This window comes from Netta rufina (assembly GCF_964035555.1).
Source record: "Netta rufina genome assembly, chromosome: 3".
Classification (NCBI taxonomy): domain Eukaryota; kingdom Metazoa; phylum Chordata; class Aves; order Anseriformes; family Anatidae; genus Netta; species Netta rufina.
The window spans coordinates 42,222,311-42,234,580 of record NC_140125.1 but is presented as its reverse complement, the minus strand read 5'-3'; the positions used below and the strand labels follow the sequence as shown (position 1 = coordinate 42,234,580).

General features: G+C 38.8%; 1 protein-coding gene across 1 annotated transcript in view; it reads left to right on the top strand.

Annotated features, from left to right (window-relative positions):
* EML4 (EMAP like 4) overlaps positions 1-4,041 on the top strand; it is a 156,531-nt gene extending 152,490 nt beyond the window's left edge. Inside the window, exons 23-24 of the mRNA XM_084283965.1 lie at positions 665-795; positions 1,288-4,041. Coding sequence (XP_084140091.1) covers positions 665-795; positions 1,288-1,752 — 596 coding nt within the window. The 3' untranslated portion in view covers positions 1,753-4,041. The remainder of the gene's footprint in view (positions 1-664; positions 796-1,287) is intronic.
* Positions 4,042-12,270: the final 8,229 nt, after the last annotated feature.

Genomic DNA, 12,270 nt, shown 5'->3' with positions numbered 1-12,270 from the left:
CCCCATCCCCAAATTATTCAGGGCTGCTCATCCAAGCAATATTGTTATTCTTTTGTCTAGACATATCAGTCTCTCTCTCTCTCTCTCTCTCTCTCTTTTTTCTTTTTTTTTTTTTTTTTTTTTTTTAAGTTAAAGGCATGTTGAATTGTACTTAAGCACTTGACAGCACTTTCATCTATGTAACTTGTACAGGCTAGGTTTCTGTGTAAAGTATCATCAATCATCTCCTTTGAATCATGCAAATATTAAAAATTGCTCCAGATTTCATACAAACGAACAATACTTCTGCATGATGGCCTTGGCTTGTTCCATGCTTCAACATCAGTCTTGCTTTTAAAATGTTTATGCATCAGTCCAAGTGTTAATTTAACAGCTACCAGTTAAAATAAGCCCTAAGCAAGACTGAGGTTTTCAACAGGAAAAGTTGCAAGCCCAAGAGTATATCCTGACCAAGGCTAAGGGTTTGGGAGGACAGGGATGGAGGAAACAGCATTAGACAGGTAAATTACTGCAACATTTAATTCAACACCTGTTCCATTTTCCAACTTTTTACATTTTGTTATGCTTGTCTGTCGCAGCCTTATACATTTTAATTTTGTTCAAGGATACTTTTAAATAGTATTTAAAACTACCATCACTAAATATCTGCTCTGCTCTCTCTTAGGAGTTTGGCCTGAGGGATCAGATGGGACAGACATAAATGCCCTTGTCAGATCCCATAACCGAAAAGTGATAGCAGTTGCAGATGACTTTTGTAAGGTCCATCTCTTTCAGTATCCCTGTTCCAAGCCAAAGGTAAGTCTAGACCAGGCTGGTCTATGTGCATGTTTGCGCTGAGGGACGTTTTCCTTGCCAGACACATGTTGCCAGTCCAGTTGTTTTAGAATCCGGCAGCCAAATTTGGAAGTAAAGTACTCAGGACAAAAACATGTTTTTCCCTATTAAGTTAATCTATAGTATATAATATTATATGAAAACATTATATTTATATAATATGTATTATGTGAAAAAATATTTATATGTATACAAAAGTGACGTAACAATAGTCACACTTTCCTTTGCCTGGCCTTAGTGTTAAGTCCTTTACTTTTCACATAAAGATCTAAATCTGTCCCAACTTATAAGCCTTAAGAAGAGAAGAGAAGATGTGTTGTGGGGGGAAGTTGGTACTCCTGTGTGACTAAGGGGCTCTTTTGAAGGGCTGAACAAAGATATTAGTTTTAGATTTCCATATCCTGTGCTCTTCTGCTTAAGATTGTGATTTTTCTTTCCTGCTTATTTCAATAGGCCCCAAGTCACAAATACAGTGCTCACAGTAGTCATGTGACAAACGTCAGCTTTACCCATAGTGATGGTCACTTAATCTCAACTGGAGGGAAAGACATGAGTATTATTCAATGGAAACTCGTGGAAAAGGTAACTCTACCACAAAATGACATTGTCGTAGACATCGGTTCAACCAAATTGCCCATCCCTGCCAGTGAAAATGCTGTACAGTCTCCTGCACCTCTCCCACAACCTTTTAGTGAAATGAACCAAAACGAAAGTGTAACTGGCAGCTCTCCAGCTTCCTTGGAGAGCAACTTGGAGCAGTCCGCAGAGGCCAGTGAGGAGCAAAGCGAGGAGCAAAGCGACGGGAGCAGCCTGGATCCTGCTGAGCCGGGCTACGAGGAGCCCTCCAATGAAACGAGCGAGGAGCACAGTGAGTCCACAGTCACTGAAGAGCAGCAAGATAACTCGCTGGTGTCGTAATGCTCCCAGCTCAGACCGTTGTTATTTTCCCTTGGTGTGCGTGCTTTCATTACAGGGTGAGGGTTCAAATAAGGAAAAGTAGCTGAGATTGGTGACCACTCCAGCTTTTGAGTTTTGGTGAGATTTTTAGTCTGAGCTTCAGTTCAATATGTGGAACCATCCCAAGGGCCTGGCTTTGATGGTTTGTGTCATGATATGGACAAAGTTAGTAGTGGACATTATCATAGATCCATTTCAGTACTGAAATTGCTGTTAGGAAGTGGCATGAAACATATACTGGAAAAAAGGTTAGCTCTAAGAATTAGCTGAAATAGACCACCTTACCTATATGAAAGGGCTTTCTGAAAGAACCGAATGGATGAGAAGCACTGAGCAATTCCAGCTGAGGAGTACCATGCTGCTTTTTCCAGGTGCGAAGACAAACAAAAACCAAAAAGTTCTTGGTAGGGCTGTTTTCCTTTGTTTTTTCTTAATCAGAAAAATAGAGGAAAAACAATGCAATGATGCCACGTGTATGGCAATGCCTTCTTGATCTAACACATATGCAATTTTCTAACACTACTAATTCCTAGAGGAGTCTGGACATGCTCACAGTTGGTCTGCCCTGGGTGCTGCTAGTTCTAAGGCAAATCCTATCAAGGAACAGTGTCAGCTGTTCCATTTTTACAGACTATTTAATAACAGACTAACGAATTATTGGTCTGTTTCACTTTTCATGACCAGAAAGTTGATTTAAACAGTAGGATGTAATTTTCTTCAGAGAATTGCTTGCCTAGAGAGTTTGAAACTTAAGAGAGTCTTTACAGTGACTTTGATGTGAACGGCAGAGAATGCACGGCAAGAACACAGACTTCAGATGGGCTCCAGAGTTAAACTTTAAGCCTTCAAGCAGAACTTGCTCCATCACTAGTAGGATAAATATAAATACAGTTAACTTAAGTTATTAAATTGGTGCTTGGGATTAGTGTATTAAGTTGGTATTTTTTTTTCTTAATTTTTAGAGGTAACTCTAAAAATCATTAAACTGCAATCTTTCTTTCTTTTTTTTCTTTTTTTTTTTTTTCTGGCTTTTTTAGCAGTTGTGATATAAGCATACAGTAATTTAGATTATGTGATTTTCTTTTTTTCCCCCCTCCGACTTGCTGATCTATTTTTGTGATTTTTTTTTCTACCCTTACTCCCACCACAACCTCTCCCTGGGTTGCTCTAAGCCATGCAGCTCTCATGTGGCTATACCTGGCCAGTTACGGGATATCTTGGCATTTGGAAAGTAATTTTTTTTACAAAGTTTGTCAGATAGCTACAGTTTTTTTCTTAAGTGCATACGTTTTCTACTTTAAAAAGATATAGATTTACTGACAGATATCCATTTCCTATGTACTTGTTTATATTTTGATTACATAGAATTTTCTTTTTTAACTTGCTGCATTGTGCTGGTATTTTAGTTTTTAGTTAGAATATCATGTTTAGATACTTTGGATGAGTTCATAAGTCTTAATTGTGCAAGCGTTTACGTGATTGTGCCATTCCAAAGTGCATCAAAACTGTCATTCCCTTACTAGTATCTTCTCAGGAGAAATGCTACAGATCAGGTATTTAGTCATCATTTGGAAAGATAAAAACAAATGGACTCCCAAAGGACATTTAGAACATTTATATATAAAATATATAAATATATATATACACGCATATATATATATATATAAATATCCTCTTGTTTACAACAGTTCAAGAAAACCTCAAAGTAGTTCCCTCCGGATGGAGGGAGATATGGATTCCAAGCAACCCATCTGTTTAAACTGTGCTCTGTACATAGTGTTTTACTGGAGAGCTCTTGTATGCCTGACTTGCGAATTTGCCAAATAGCAGCAGTGGAAGATAAAGATCAACTCATCAAAGTGTATGGTTCCAAATGAGGAATATGCTGTAGGTTTAGAAAATAATCCTAGTAAAGGAAAAAGGATTTTAGAGCTAATGAGGCATGGAGCTCTCTGTCATTGTTATGAACTCCACGTAAGCAACACATTTCATTTGGAACATCTGTCACCTGGGGTTGCCATGTAAAGTGAGAGTTATATAGTTGTGATATTCTTGTGTTTGTAGTTCAGAAGACTCTACTAATATGCAAAAAGCCTTACAGCTTTCAATTGCTGGCAACTACTGTTTAACAAATAATTAAATCTGTGATAATGGATGGAAATGGGTGGGATTATGTAACTGTAGATGTTTTAGAAAAATAATTGTGAATGAATTTTGATTAAGAGTGTTTCATGTGAAGATGTTTGAGCCATTTCTATCTATCATGCATTCCTGTCTCAAGGCAGAACATTTTGAAGATTAAAAAAATAATAAAATAATCAAAATAAGATAGTGCAGTGTTTTGTTTTGTTTTCTGTATTATCCTGGCTTCTTCTGTATGCAAATTGCATGTCGTCATCATGTATTCAATGTCTGGGTCTATGATGTTAGAAAACAAAGAAAAGAACCTTGTCTAACTTGTGCTTTCTTGATAGGCTCCTGGACTTCATTAAAAAAAATAATAATAATTCATTCAGCAACATGAATAAGGCTGACACTCCTAAATATTGTTCTTGCTTACTTTACAAAAGTTATCTGACATTTCCATTTTCCACTGTTGGTTAATAGCCTACACTACACTACCCTTCTGCAACTAATTGATGGTGGTCATGGGATTACAAATAAGTATTTGTCATGTGCATTGCAATCTACCTTCCTGGGTTCTACTTGCTTCTTTAAGTCATGTGAAAAGTACAAACATATTTTGGAAATAAAATGGATACAATATGCTTTAGTTTCTTAACATACTCCTTGTGAAAGATTCTTAGTCTTTTATAAGGCTTTGAATCATCTCCATTGCTTGCAGCTGGTTTCTGTCATTCACTAAAAGAGGGTGGAGTGTAGAAGAAAGAAACCTCCAAGATAGCCAAATACCTTATGTTTATCCTTGCTTAAAAAAATAAAATTAAAAAAAAATAATAAATCATTGCCACCCCCATTGAGGTTTCCAATCAAACTGGAAACCTCCATGATGCTTCTTTTCCACCAAATTTTCTTGAGTATGTTGTTCTGAACTGGAGCAACAGGCAGATATGCTAAGGTCATGCTATATGTTTCCATTCTTGCAATATGCATCTATATCAGAAGCATGGCATGCAAAGTTTTAATCAGGTTTTACATATAGAGGAGTATGGATATGATCACATACTACGTGTTGTCTTCTTGTTGTTGTTTATGGAAATATAAGTTCCAGGGTAGTGAGAAAGAAGCTACAGTTGTAGATGGGTAATGATGAACCAAGCATTTCTTAGGTTTGATCTTACTGTAATTCTCATTATAAATATCAAGTTCTCGTGTGTTATGTTCCAGCCTCTTTTTTTTTTTTAATCGTCCCAAGAATGCATAGATTCTGGCTCTAATTTTCTTTGAAAATAGAGCAAAAAATAAATTTTGATTGTAACATTCATGATAGCATGCTGCTCAATGTATTTTCTACTTTGTTTTGCTCCATGAGATAAGTTATGCCCCCTTTTTTCTTTCAGTTTAGTGCAGTATTTCAGTTGAATAATCAGGACAAAAATAAGTAGGAAGTCCTTGTGAAATTTAGCTTGACTGGGCCAAACAAACAAAAAATTCTCCTTTCCGCTGCCTCATGCCAATGAAATGTTGGTTCCTGGCAATGAAAGGATTAATATTACATGTGATGGATTTTACTTGTGTGTTATTTGTGCTGCTTGTTTGCTTTCTTTCTGAACAAGTCCGAGCCCATTGCCTAATCTTTATTTCTGACAGATGGTTTCTGTACTAATACTTTAATCAGCTAAGAATGAAAAATTGCTTACAGTAGGGTTATACAATTAATGAGAATGGGCAGCATACACGTTGTAAACTATTTAATGTACCCGGCACTGTATTTGTGTGCATACATGTATGCAAACATCAAACAGATACTACTGCTGTAGGCCATTTGTCATGCTTGAAAGAGAAACATAGGCTGCTTCACACTGCGGTGAATTAAAGTTTAGGAGCATGGGACAGGGGGAAAATCCTTCCCAGCAAGATGGCAAGGTGAGAGGGCCGGGGGAGAGGCACACCAGTTGTACCAGAGCTGTGCTTCCCAGCCCAGGACCCAGCGCCCTCCCTTCAGGTCCAGCTGTGGCCCTCATTTGGGATGAGCTGAGATGAAGCTCCTGACACATCCCCTAAAGTAAAAGTTCCCTAAGAGGTGTTTCAGAGTTACGAGGCATTTTATTTGGTAAGTGGAAACCCCCTGGAATATGTCTGTTAGCCTTGCTACCTTAAACTGACCGTAGCCCTCAAATTCCTCTTTATAAAGACAGAAAAAAGCCTTGGAGTTGAGAAGCTTGGATGCCTCCTGGTACAGCTGAGTGCATTCAGGAGTGCTGGGGAGGGAGGGAGGTGAAATTCACCACTGAGGAGAGGCTCCAGTGGCTGGACTCCTGCTGCCATTGAAGAAGGAGGGGGGAAAAAAGCAGAACAGAAGCCCCTGGACGCTTTACTTAAGGCCCTGTATCAAAAAAACTAACCTGACTTAAAGGAAGAAAGAGGGTGGTGTTATCACTGGATAATTAAAAACAAACAAAAAAGACTATCCTCACCCCACTACCTTCCCCACCAAAATGCCTGTCTTTTGTTTATATGATAAAGGTTGCAAGAGCATTCAGTTTTTCTGTAAGGGTTGTTTAGAGAAATAACAAGTTTGTGGAGAGTTTGTCTGGGTTTAATTTTTAATGAATAATTCTAGAAAATTGGTTTCTCCCAAAAGGTTTTATTAAATATCACTAAATATGGAAAGAGTCTACCTGTTCAAGTGATCTGTGTGTCCTTGTGATTCAAGGGGTGGGTTTTTCAACCCCATATCTTCTTCTGGAGGAAACCTCTGGGCACTTCCCAGCTTTCCTGAGATGTTCTGTGGAGTCAGAAAAACCTGTGCCTTGTGAGCAGCCCCTGCCATGCACCTCTGGGTCACAATGTCATATTATTTTGCCGTCTGATAACCACCTTGCTTTGCTGTTTTCTTGGGATTTCTGTAAAAGACATTTTCTATAATTCCTTAAAGTCTGTCTGGATTATAGTCATTTACAGTTACATTGTCCCTACTTTTAGTTGGTGTTGTTGTTTGTGATAAAGCACCTTTGAGTTAGTTTCTAGAACATGCTTTTGTATGGTGAGCCAAATAATTGCTCCAGCTAGCCCTTGAGATACCATATTGCCTGTTGTGGGACGTTTCAGCAATTTGATGTTTCTGTCGTGCACCGCTTGTTTTGCAAGCTGCCCTTGTGCTGAATCCTCCCTGTCACACAGCCTGTTCTTCATCATGTGTGCCTCAACGCTCTTCCAGTCTAACAGCAAAAGAGGTGGCATTTGCTTATTGCTTACAGTGCTGTTTCAGAACTTATTTCAGCCTCCTTTCAATATGCCATCTTCTCATTCCAGCCAGTGTCTGCACATTCCCTCCCTTCTCCCTCCTCCACACTTCTGTCAAGTAAGGATCAGTCCTTCACCTGGCAATGTTCCTTCCTTTTAGTCTCTCTTTTGTACATTCACACGTTCTCTATAACTGCATGCAGAAACGTCACAGAGGCGGAAAGTCCCAAGCCACCTGCATCCGATAAGGGATGCAGCCTCAAAAGCCAACTGTTATGGAATTGGAATAATTCCTGGTATTTTGTATTGTATAAATGAAGGTCTGTGTCTGGCACTGTGTGCATGCTGATGGTAGAACTGGGAACTTGATAAGCTATGTGTGACTGAGGTAAAAGGAGACCAGAACAGATTTAATGTTATTGCAACATCAGAGAGGCCTGGAGGCTCAACTGGAACTCAGGAGAAATAAAAACAGAAAAAAAATAATAATAATAATAAAAAAAATAAATCTTCAGCAAAACAGAAAAGTTTCAGTTTGACAGTGAAAGGGTGAGAAAACAACTACATAATGTACAAAGGACGTAAGTATATGCTAAGCTTGCTCTCATTATCTTCGGACATAAAGGTGGGTGTGGGCTATATCCCTGCTGGACTCACTTTGTTTTACAGAGAAGCTGTGAAATCCACTGTAAGCAGAATTTCAGCGGAAAAGATTGTTTTCAGTATTGCACTGATTTGAATTTTTCCTTGAAGATTTGTACAGCACAGTCTTAAGACTTGAGAGAGCAGTCCAAATCTTGTCTGTGCACTGGTACCCAACACTGCTAATGCTAAGCAGATCTTTGTCACAAATGTTTAATGTGAAGTGGCTGTAGCATAGACAAGGCTCTTGAAAGGATCCTATTTGCCCCAAGTTTAGCAAATGTCAAATTAAATGTCAGTTGAGCGTGTAAAGCTGATTTTCTTACATCAAAAGCTGCAATGCATTTTTAAGATTACATGTCTCCTATTTTGTGAAGGGCAGTCTTGTGGTATTTCTGCCAACTGGGAGAGAAAAAAATGTGAAACATTTTAAATGGTTGGAAAAGCTTACCTAGGACAGATTTATCAGGACAGGATCCATCCCACACTTTGCCAGGACCATGTGTACACCCACATTACACTTTGCTTATCGTGTAGTATTTTGAGTTAGACTCAATAATTCCTTAGGAATAAAAATACCCCACAAATAAATATCTTCCAGATTATTCTGTCAATGAATGCCTCTGAAATTTCTTTCTGAGTACGCCCCTTGCTCTGATAGGTCTTTCTTCAATTATCTATATGTTTCTGAATGTTTTTCTCTCTTTAGGAGATGATAACATTCCAGGCTATTTCCATCAATTAAATCAAACTCTGCCTCTCTAACCATCACAATCATTTTATGGTTTTCAAATTATCTTCTGAAAATTCAGCTGCCACGAAAAAGCCATCCTGCTTAAGTTGCAGGTGGAGACCAGGTAGGATAGGTTGTGTAAATATGTAAGTGCATGTACCTGATACCAGCCAGTGGTGGCTGTGGGCAGCTTTCTGCTCCACAGCAAACGATGGAGGTCCATCAAGGTCTCTTGGTTTTCGTGAGTATTATGCCCTGGCATTATCAACTCTGGTGATATTCTTGGAGCTGTTTCACATACTTGGATTACTTTCTCCCAGAGTGTTTTCAGTTTAGCAGCAGCACACAGACTATCAAGATCCATGAATTTTTAAGAGAGGAGGGGAAAAATTTTTGTAGTCAGAGTTTTCATTTACTGACTTGATTTTTACATTTTTTCTTAATTCTCCCACAGATTTAAACACGGTTGACTGGAAATGGGCAAAGGAACATATGGTCACAAGGTCTGCCACAGGTTTGACCACAAAGCTTATTCCAGTATTTCCCCCATCTCTCTGGAGTCTGACCAAGGTCACAGATTTTAATGTCACAGATAGTATGAAAGACATTCTGTTTTAATTCTGTTATAAGGAAAGACCTAGGGAAGCTAAGGGTTGTATCCCATTTTGGGCCCTGAATTATTGCCAACTATAACATCTCCCCCTCGCATGTGCTATCTCCTGAGAATCATCCTGTGGGAATAAAGCATTACTCTACAGTGAAGAGCAGGAAGGGGTTTTGAGTGTAGGGGGGAGGGCTGTAGATGGGAGAACTGCCATAAATGGCTTATGTTACACTCCAGCTTTTTGATGATTTGAAAATGTTTCTAAAGACTTGTCTCAAGAAAAATTCTGGGAATCAACTCATGAGTTTTAGACTAGGTACAGCTTCAAGAATTTGCATGCACTGAGAGTTTGGCATAGGGGCACTTTGCTCTGTGCATGTCTTTTCACATCTGTCATGCTGTGTCTCTGTAAAAATATGTATTTAATGAAATGTGCAAGAAGTGGAGGGAATGAGAATCATATGTGCAAAGGATTGGGCAAGATCAGCCTGACATGAAACTGTTTTGATATCCTTAACCTGATTTTTTTGTTTTCGGTTTTTGTTTTTGTTTGTTTTCAAATTTTCAAAGGCCCTCTGTGATGATTATTCCAGGAAGTTCTCAAGGAATTCCAGTCCACAGTCATTTTCAGGGCAGACTTGCCTTTAAAAAATAATAAAATTCACTGTTGCTTTCTACTGTCATCCAAAATTGATCAAACTATTCCTGATGGTTTGAAGAAGCATCAGAACAGTGAGGTTGCATAGTACTGAATATAGTAGCTGAACATTAGAGATAAAGGTGTCATTGTTTTGACTAGGACAGAGGTATTTCTCTTCATAGAGGCTCACTAAATGCTGTATTTGGGCTTTTTGATGAAAATAGTGGTGTTAACACACCGATGTTTTAGTTGTTGCAGAGCAGTGCTCACACAGCGCCAAAGACCTTTCTGCTCCTGGTGCTGCCCTGCCAGCGGGAGGCTGAGGGCGCACCAGGAGCTGCGAGGAGGCACAGCCAAGACAGCTGGCCCAGGCCAACTAAAAGGTACCATGTGGCATCGTGATCAGCAATAACAGCTGAGGTAAAGAGAGAGGAAGGGGGAGGGCATTTGGAGTGATGGCGTTTGCCTTCCCAAGAAACCATTACATGTGATGGGCTCTGGAAGTGGCTGAACATCTGCCTTCTGATGGGAAGTAGTGAATGAATTCCTTGTTCTGCTTTGCTTCTGCCACATAGCTTTTGCTTTACATAGTAAAATGTCTTTGTCTCAGCCCATGAGTTCTTACACTTTTACCTTTCCAATTCTCTCCCCATCCCACCTGAGGAGAGTGAGCGAGCATCTGGATGGTGCTGAGCTGCCTCCTGGGGCTAAACCACAGCAAAAGGCAATTCCAAACAGCAAGAGCTAACAAGACACAAGGCAATGGGAACTATGTTGTGCAATTTTTTTCAAAACTTGTTACAACGCACACTTTCCTAAAGCATTTTCCTCACTGATAGTTCTCAACCAAACTTTTTCAGTGCTCTGTTTTTCTAGGGACACTCTGGAATTAGATGTACTTTTGATAGTGATCTTAGCATTTGTTCATAATTCTCATTTTCCAGTATTTGTGTTCATCTTGAGTTGTTATATCGTTAAAAAAAAAAAAAAAAAAAAAAAGGAATCTGGGTACAAGCTCACCTTTCAGAAATCATGCCTTCACCATCCATTCAACCCTTCAGGAGACTTGGATTTTATTATTTTGCTTTTCAACCCAAGCAAGTTCTGAAATCTCCCCTCCAACAGGTATTTATTCTGTGACTCTGTATTAGCACTTTCCTTAACACAGAGGAACTGATATGGTCAATTTTGACATTTGTCCTTCAAGGAAACACACTGCAATTGAGGAACTGCATTGAGTAATTATGAATTCAAGGTGAAGCTGTTGAACTTTGTCCTCCAAATTTCCTCTGGACAGTCCATGTATTATAGAATACACCAGAGTGTACTACCCCTATTTTTATTTTTTTTTTCCTCCTTTGCCTGTTGTAAAAGTAAAACATTTGGTCACTATCATCTGAAAGTCTAGAGCTTTACCTATAAGAACTTGGGTTATACTCTTTTGTAGTAATGGCCAGTCCTGTTGTAGGCTGTCTTGTAGGTCACCTAACTCATCTCTGTTTACCATTTCAGTGTGTTAAAGCTACATATCAGTGTTTTTTGTCTTTCTCACCAACAGGTGAAAATCTGTCTGGGTGGAAAAATGCTCATGCCTCCTAACTTAAATCTGTAAAAATCATAGATCCAACGAGTACAGGGTGATGTGCAATGAGACAGTTTTTTTTCTCATGATGGAGCTAGAGTACACCTTGGGAAATTGTAGTGCTTTGCTGAAATTTCTACAGAGACCTTTCAAGCCATTTTTGCAGGACCCCCCCCCACACACACACTCCTTATTTTTGATGAATTATTTTGATTAGTTTACAGTACCTTTGTTATAGCCATGATTATCTAAGTTGGCTCTGCGTGGGCTTGTGTTAAGACTGAAACTAAACAGTGCTGCACAGTTGCTTTTCAGTGTTGGAAATGTTTTCAAAAAATATCTCTGCCTGGATATATTTTTCATGTTGTTTATTTTTACTTTCCCATTCACTTTCAGAACATCTGGTATTTTTCTTTGCTGCAGGTAAAAACTAATCATTTAACCTCTCTGCCCAAATTTTGACCTACAAGTGAATGGTATAATCATAAGGATATCTAGTCCGGGCAATGGCCAAAAAAGGTGCTGTTTTTTTTTAATTTTTTTTTTTTTTTTCCCTCACCAGAGTAGACTGTGAGTTTGCAGAAATAGGATTTTGCCTCAACAGTACATTTAGAGATTTTTTTTTTTTTCTCAATTAGCAACTTGTATTTTAATGCAGCCAGTCTATAAGGCTCATGTTTAAGCTGTTCACTTTCTAGGAACTCCATAGGTAGCCTTTAGTACTGTCAATGGTTTGTTGCCACATTGGCTTGTGAACAATCACTTTTCTCCAGCTCAGCCTCCATGTCACAGACAGCTGCTCTGAGAAACTATGAAAGGCAAGTGAAACTCAACAAAAATACCTTCAGCAAAATACTAAATCAAAGGTATTGATCTCTGCAGGTAATGAAAAGCCATCACACTGATGAAAT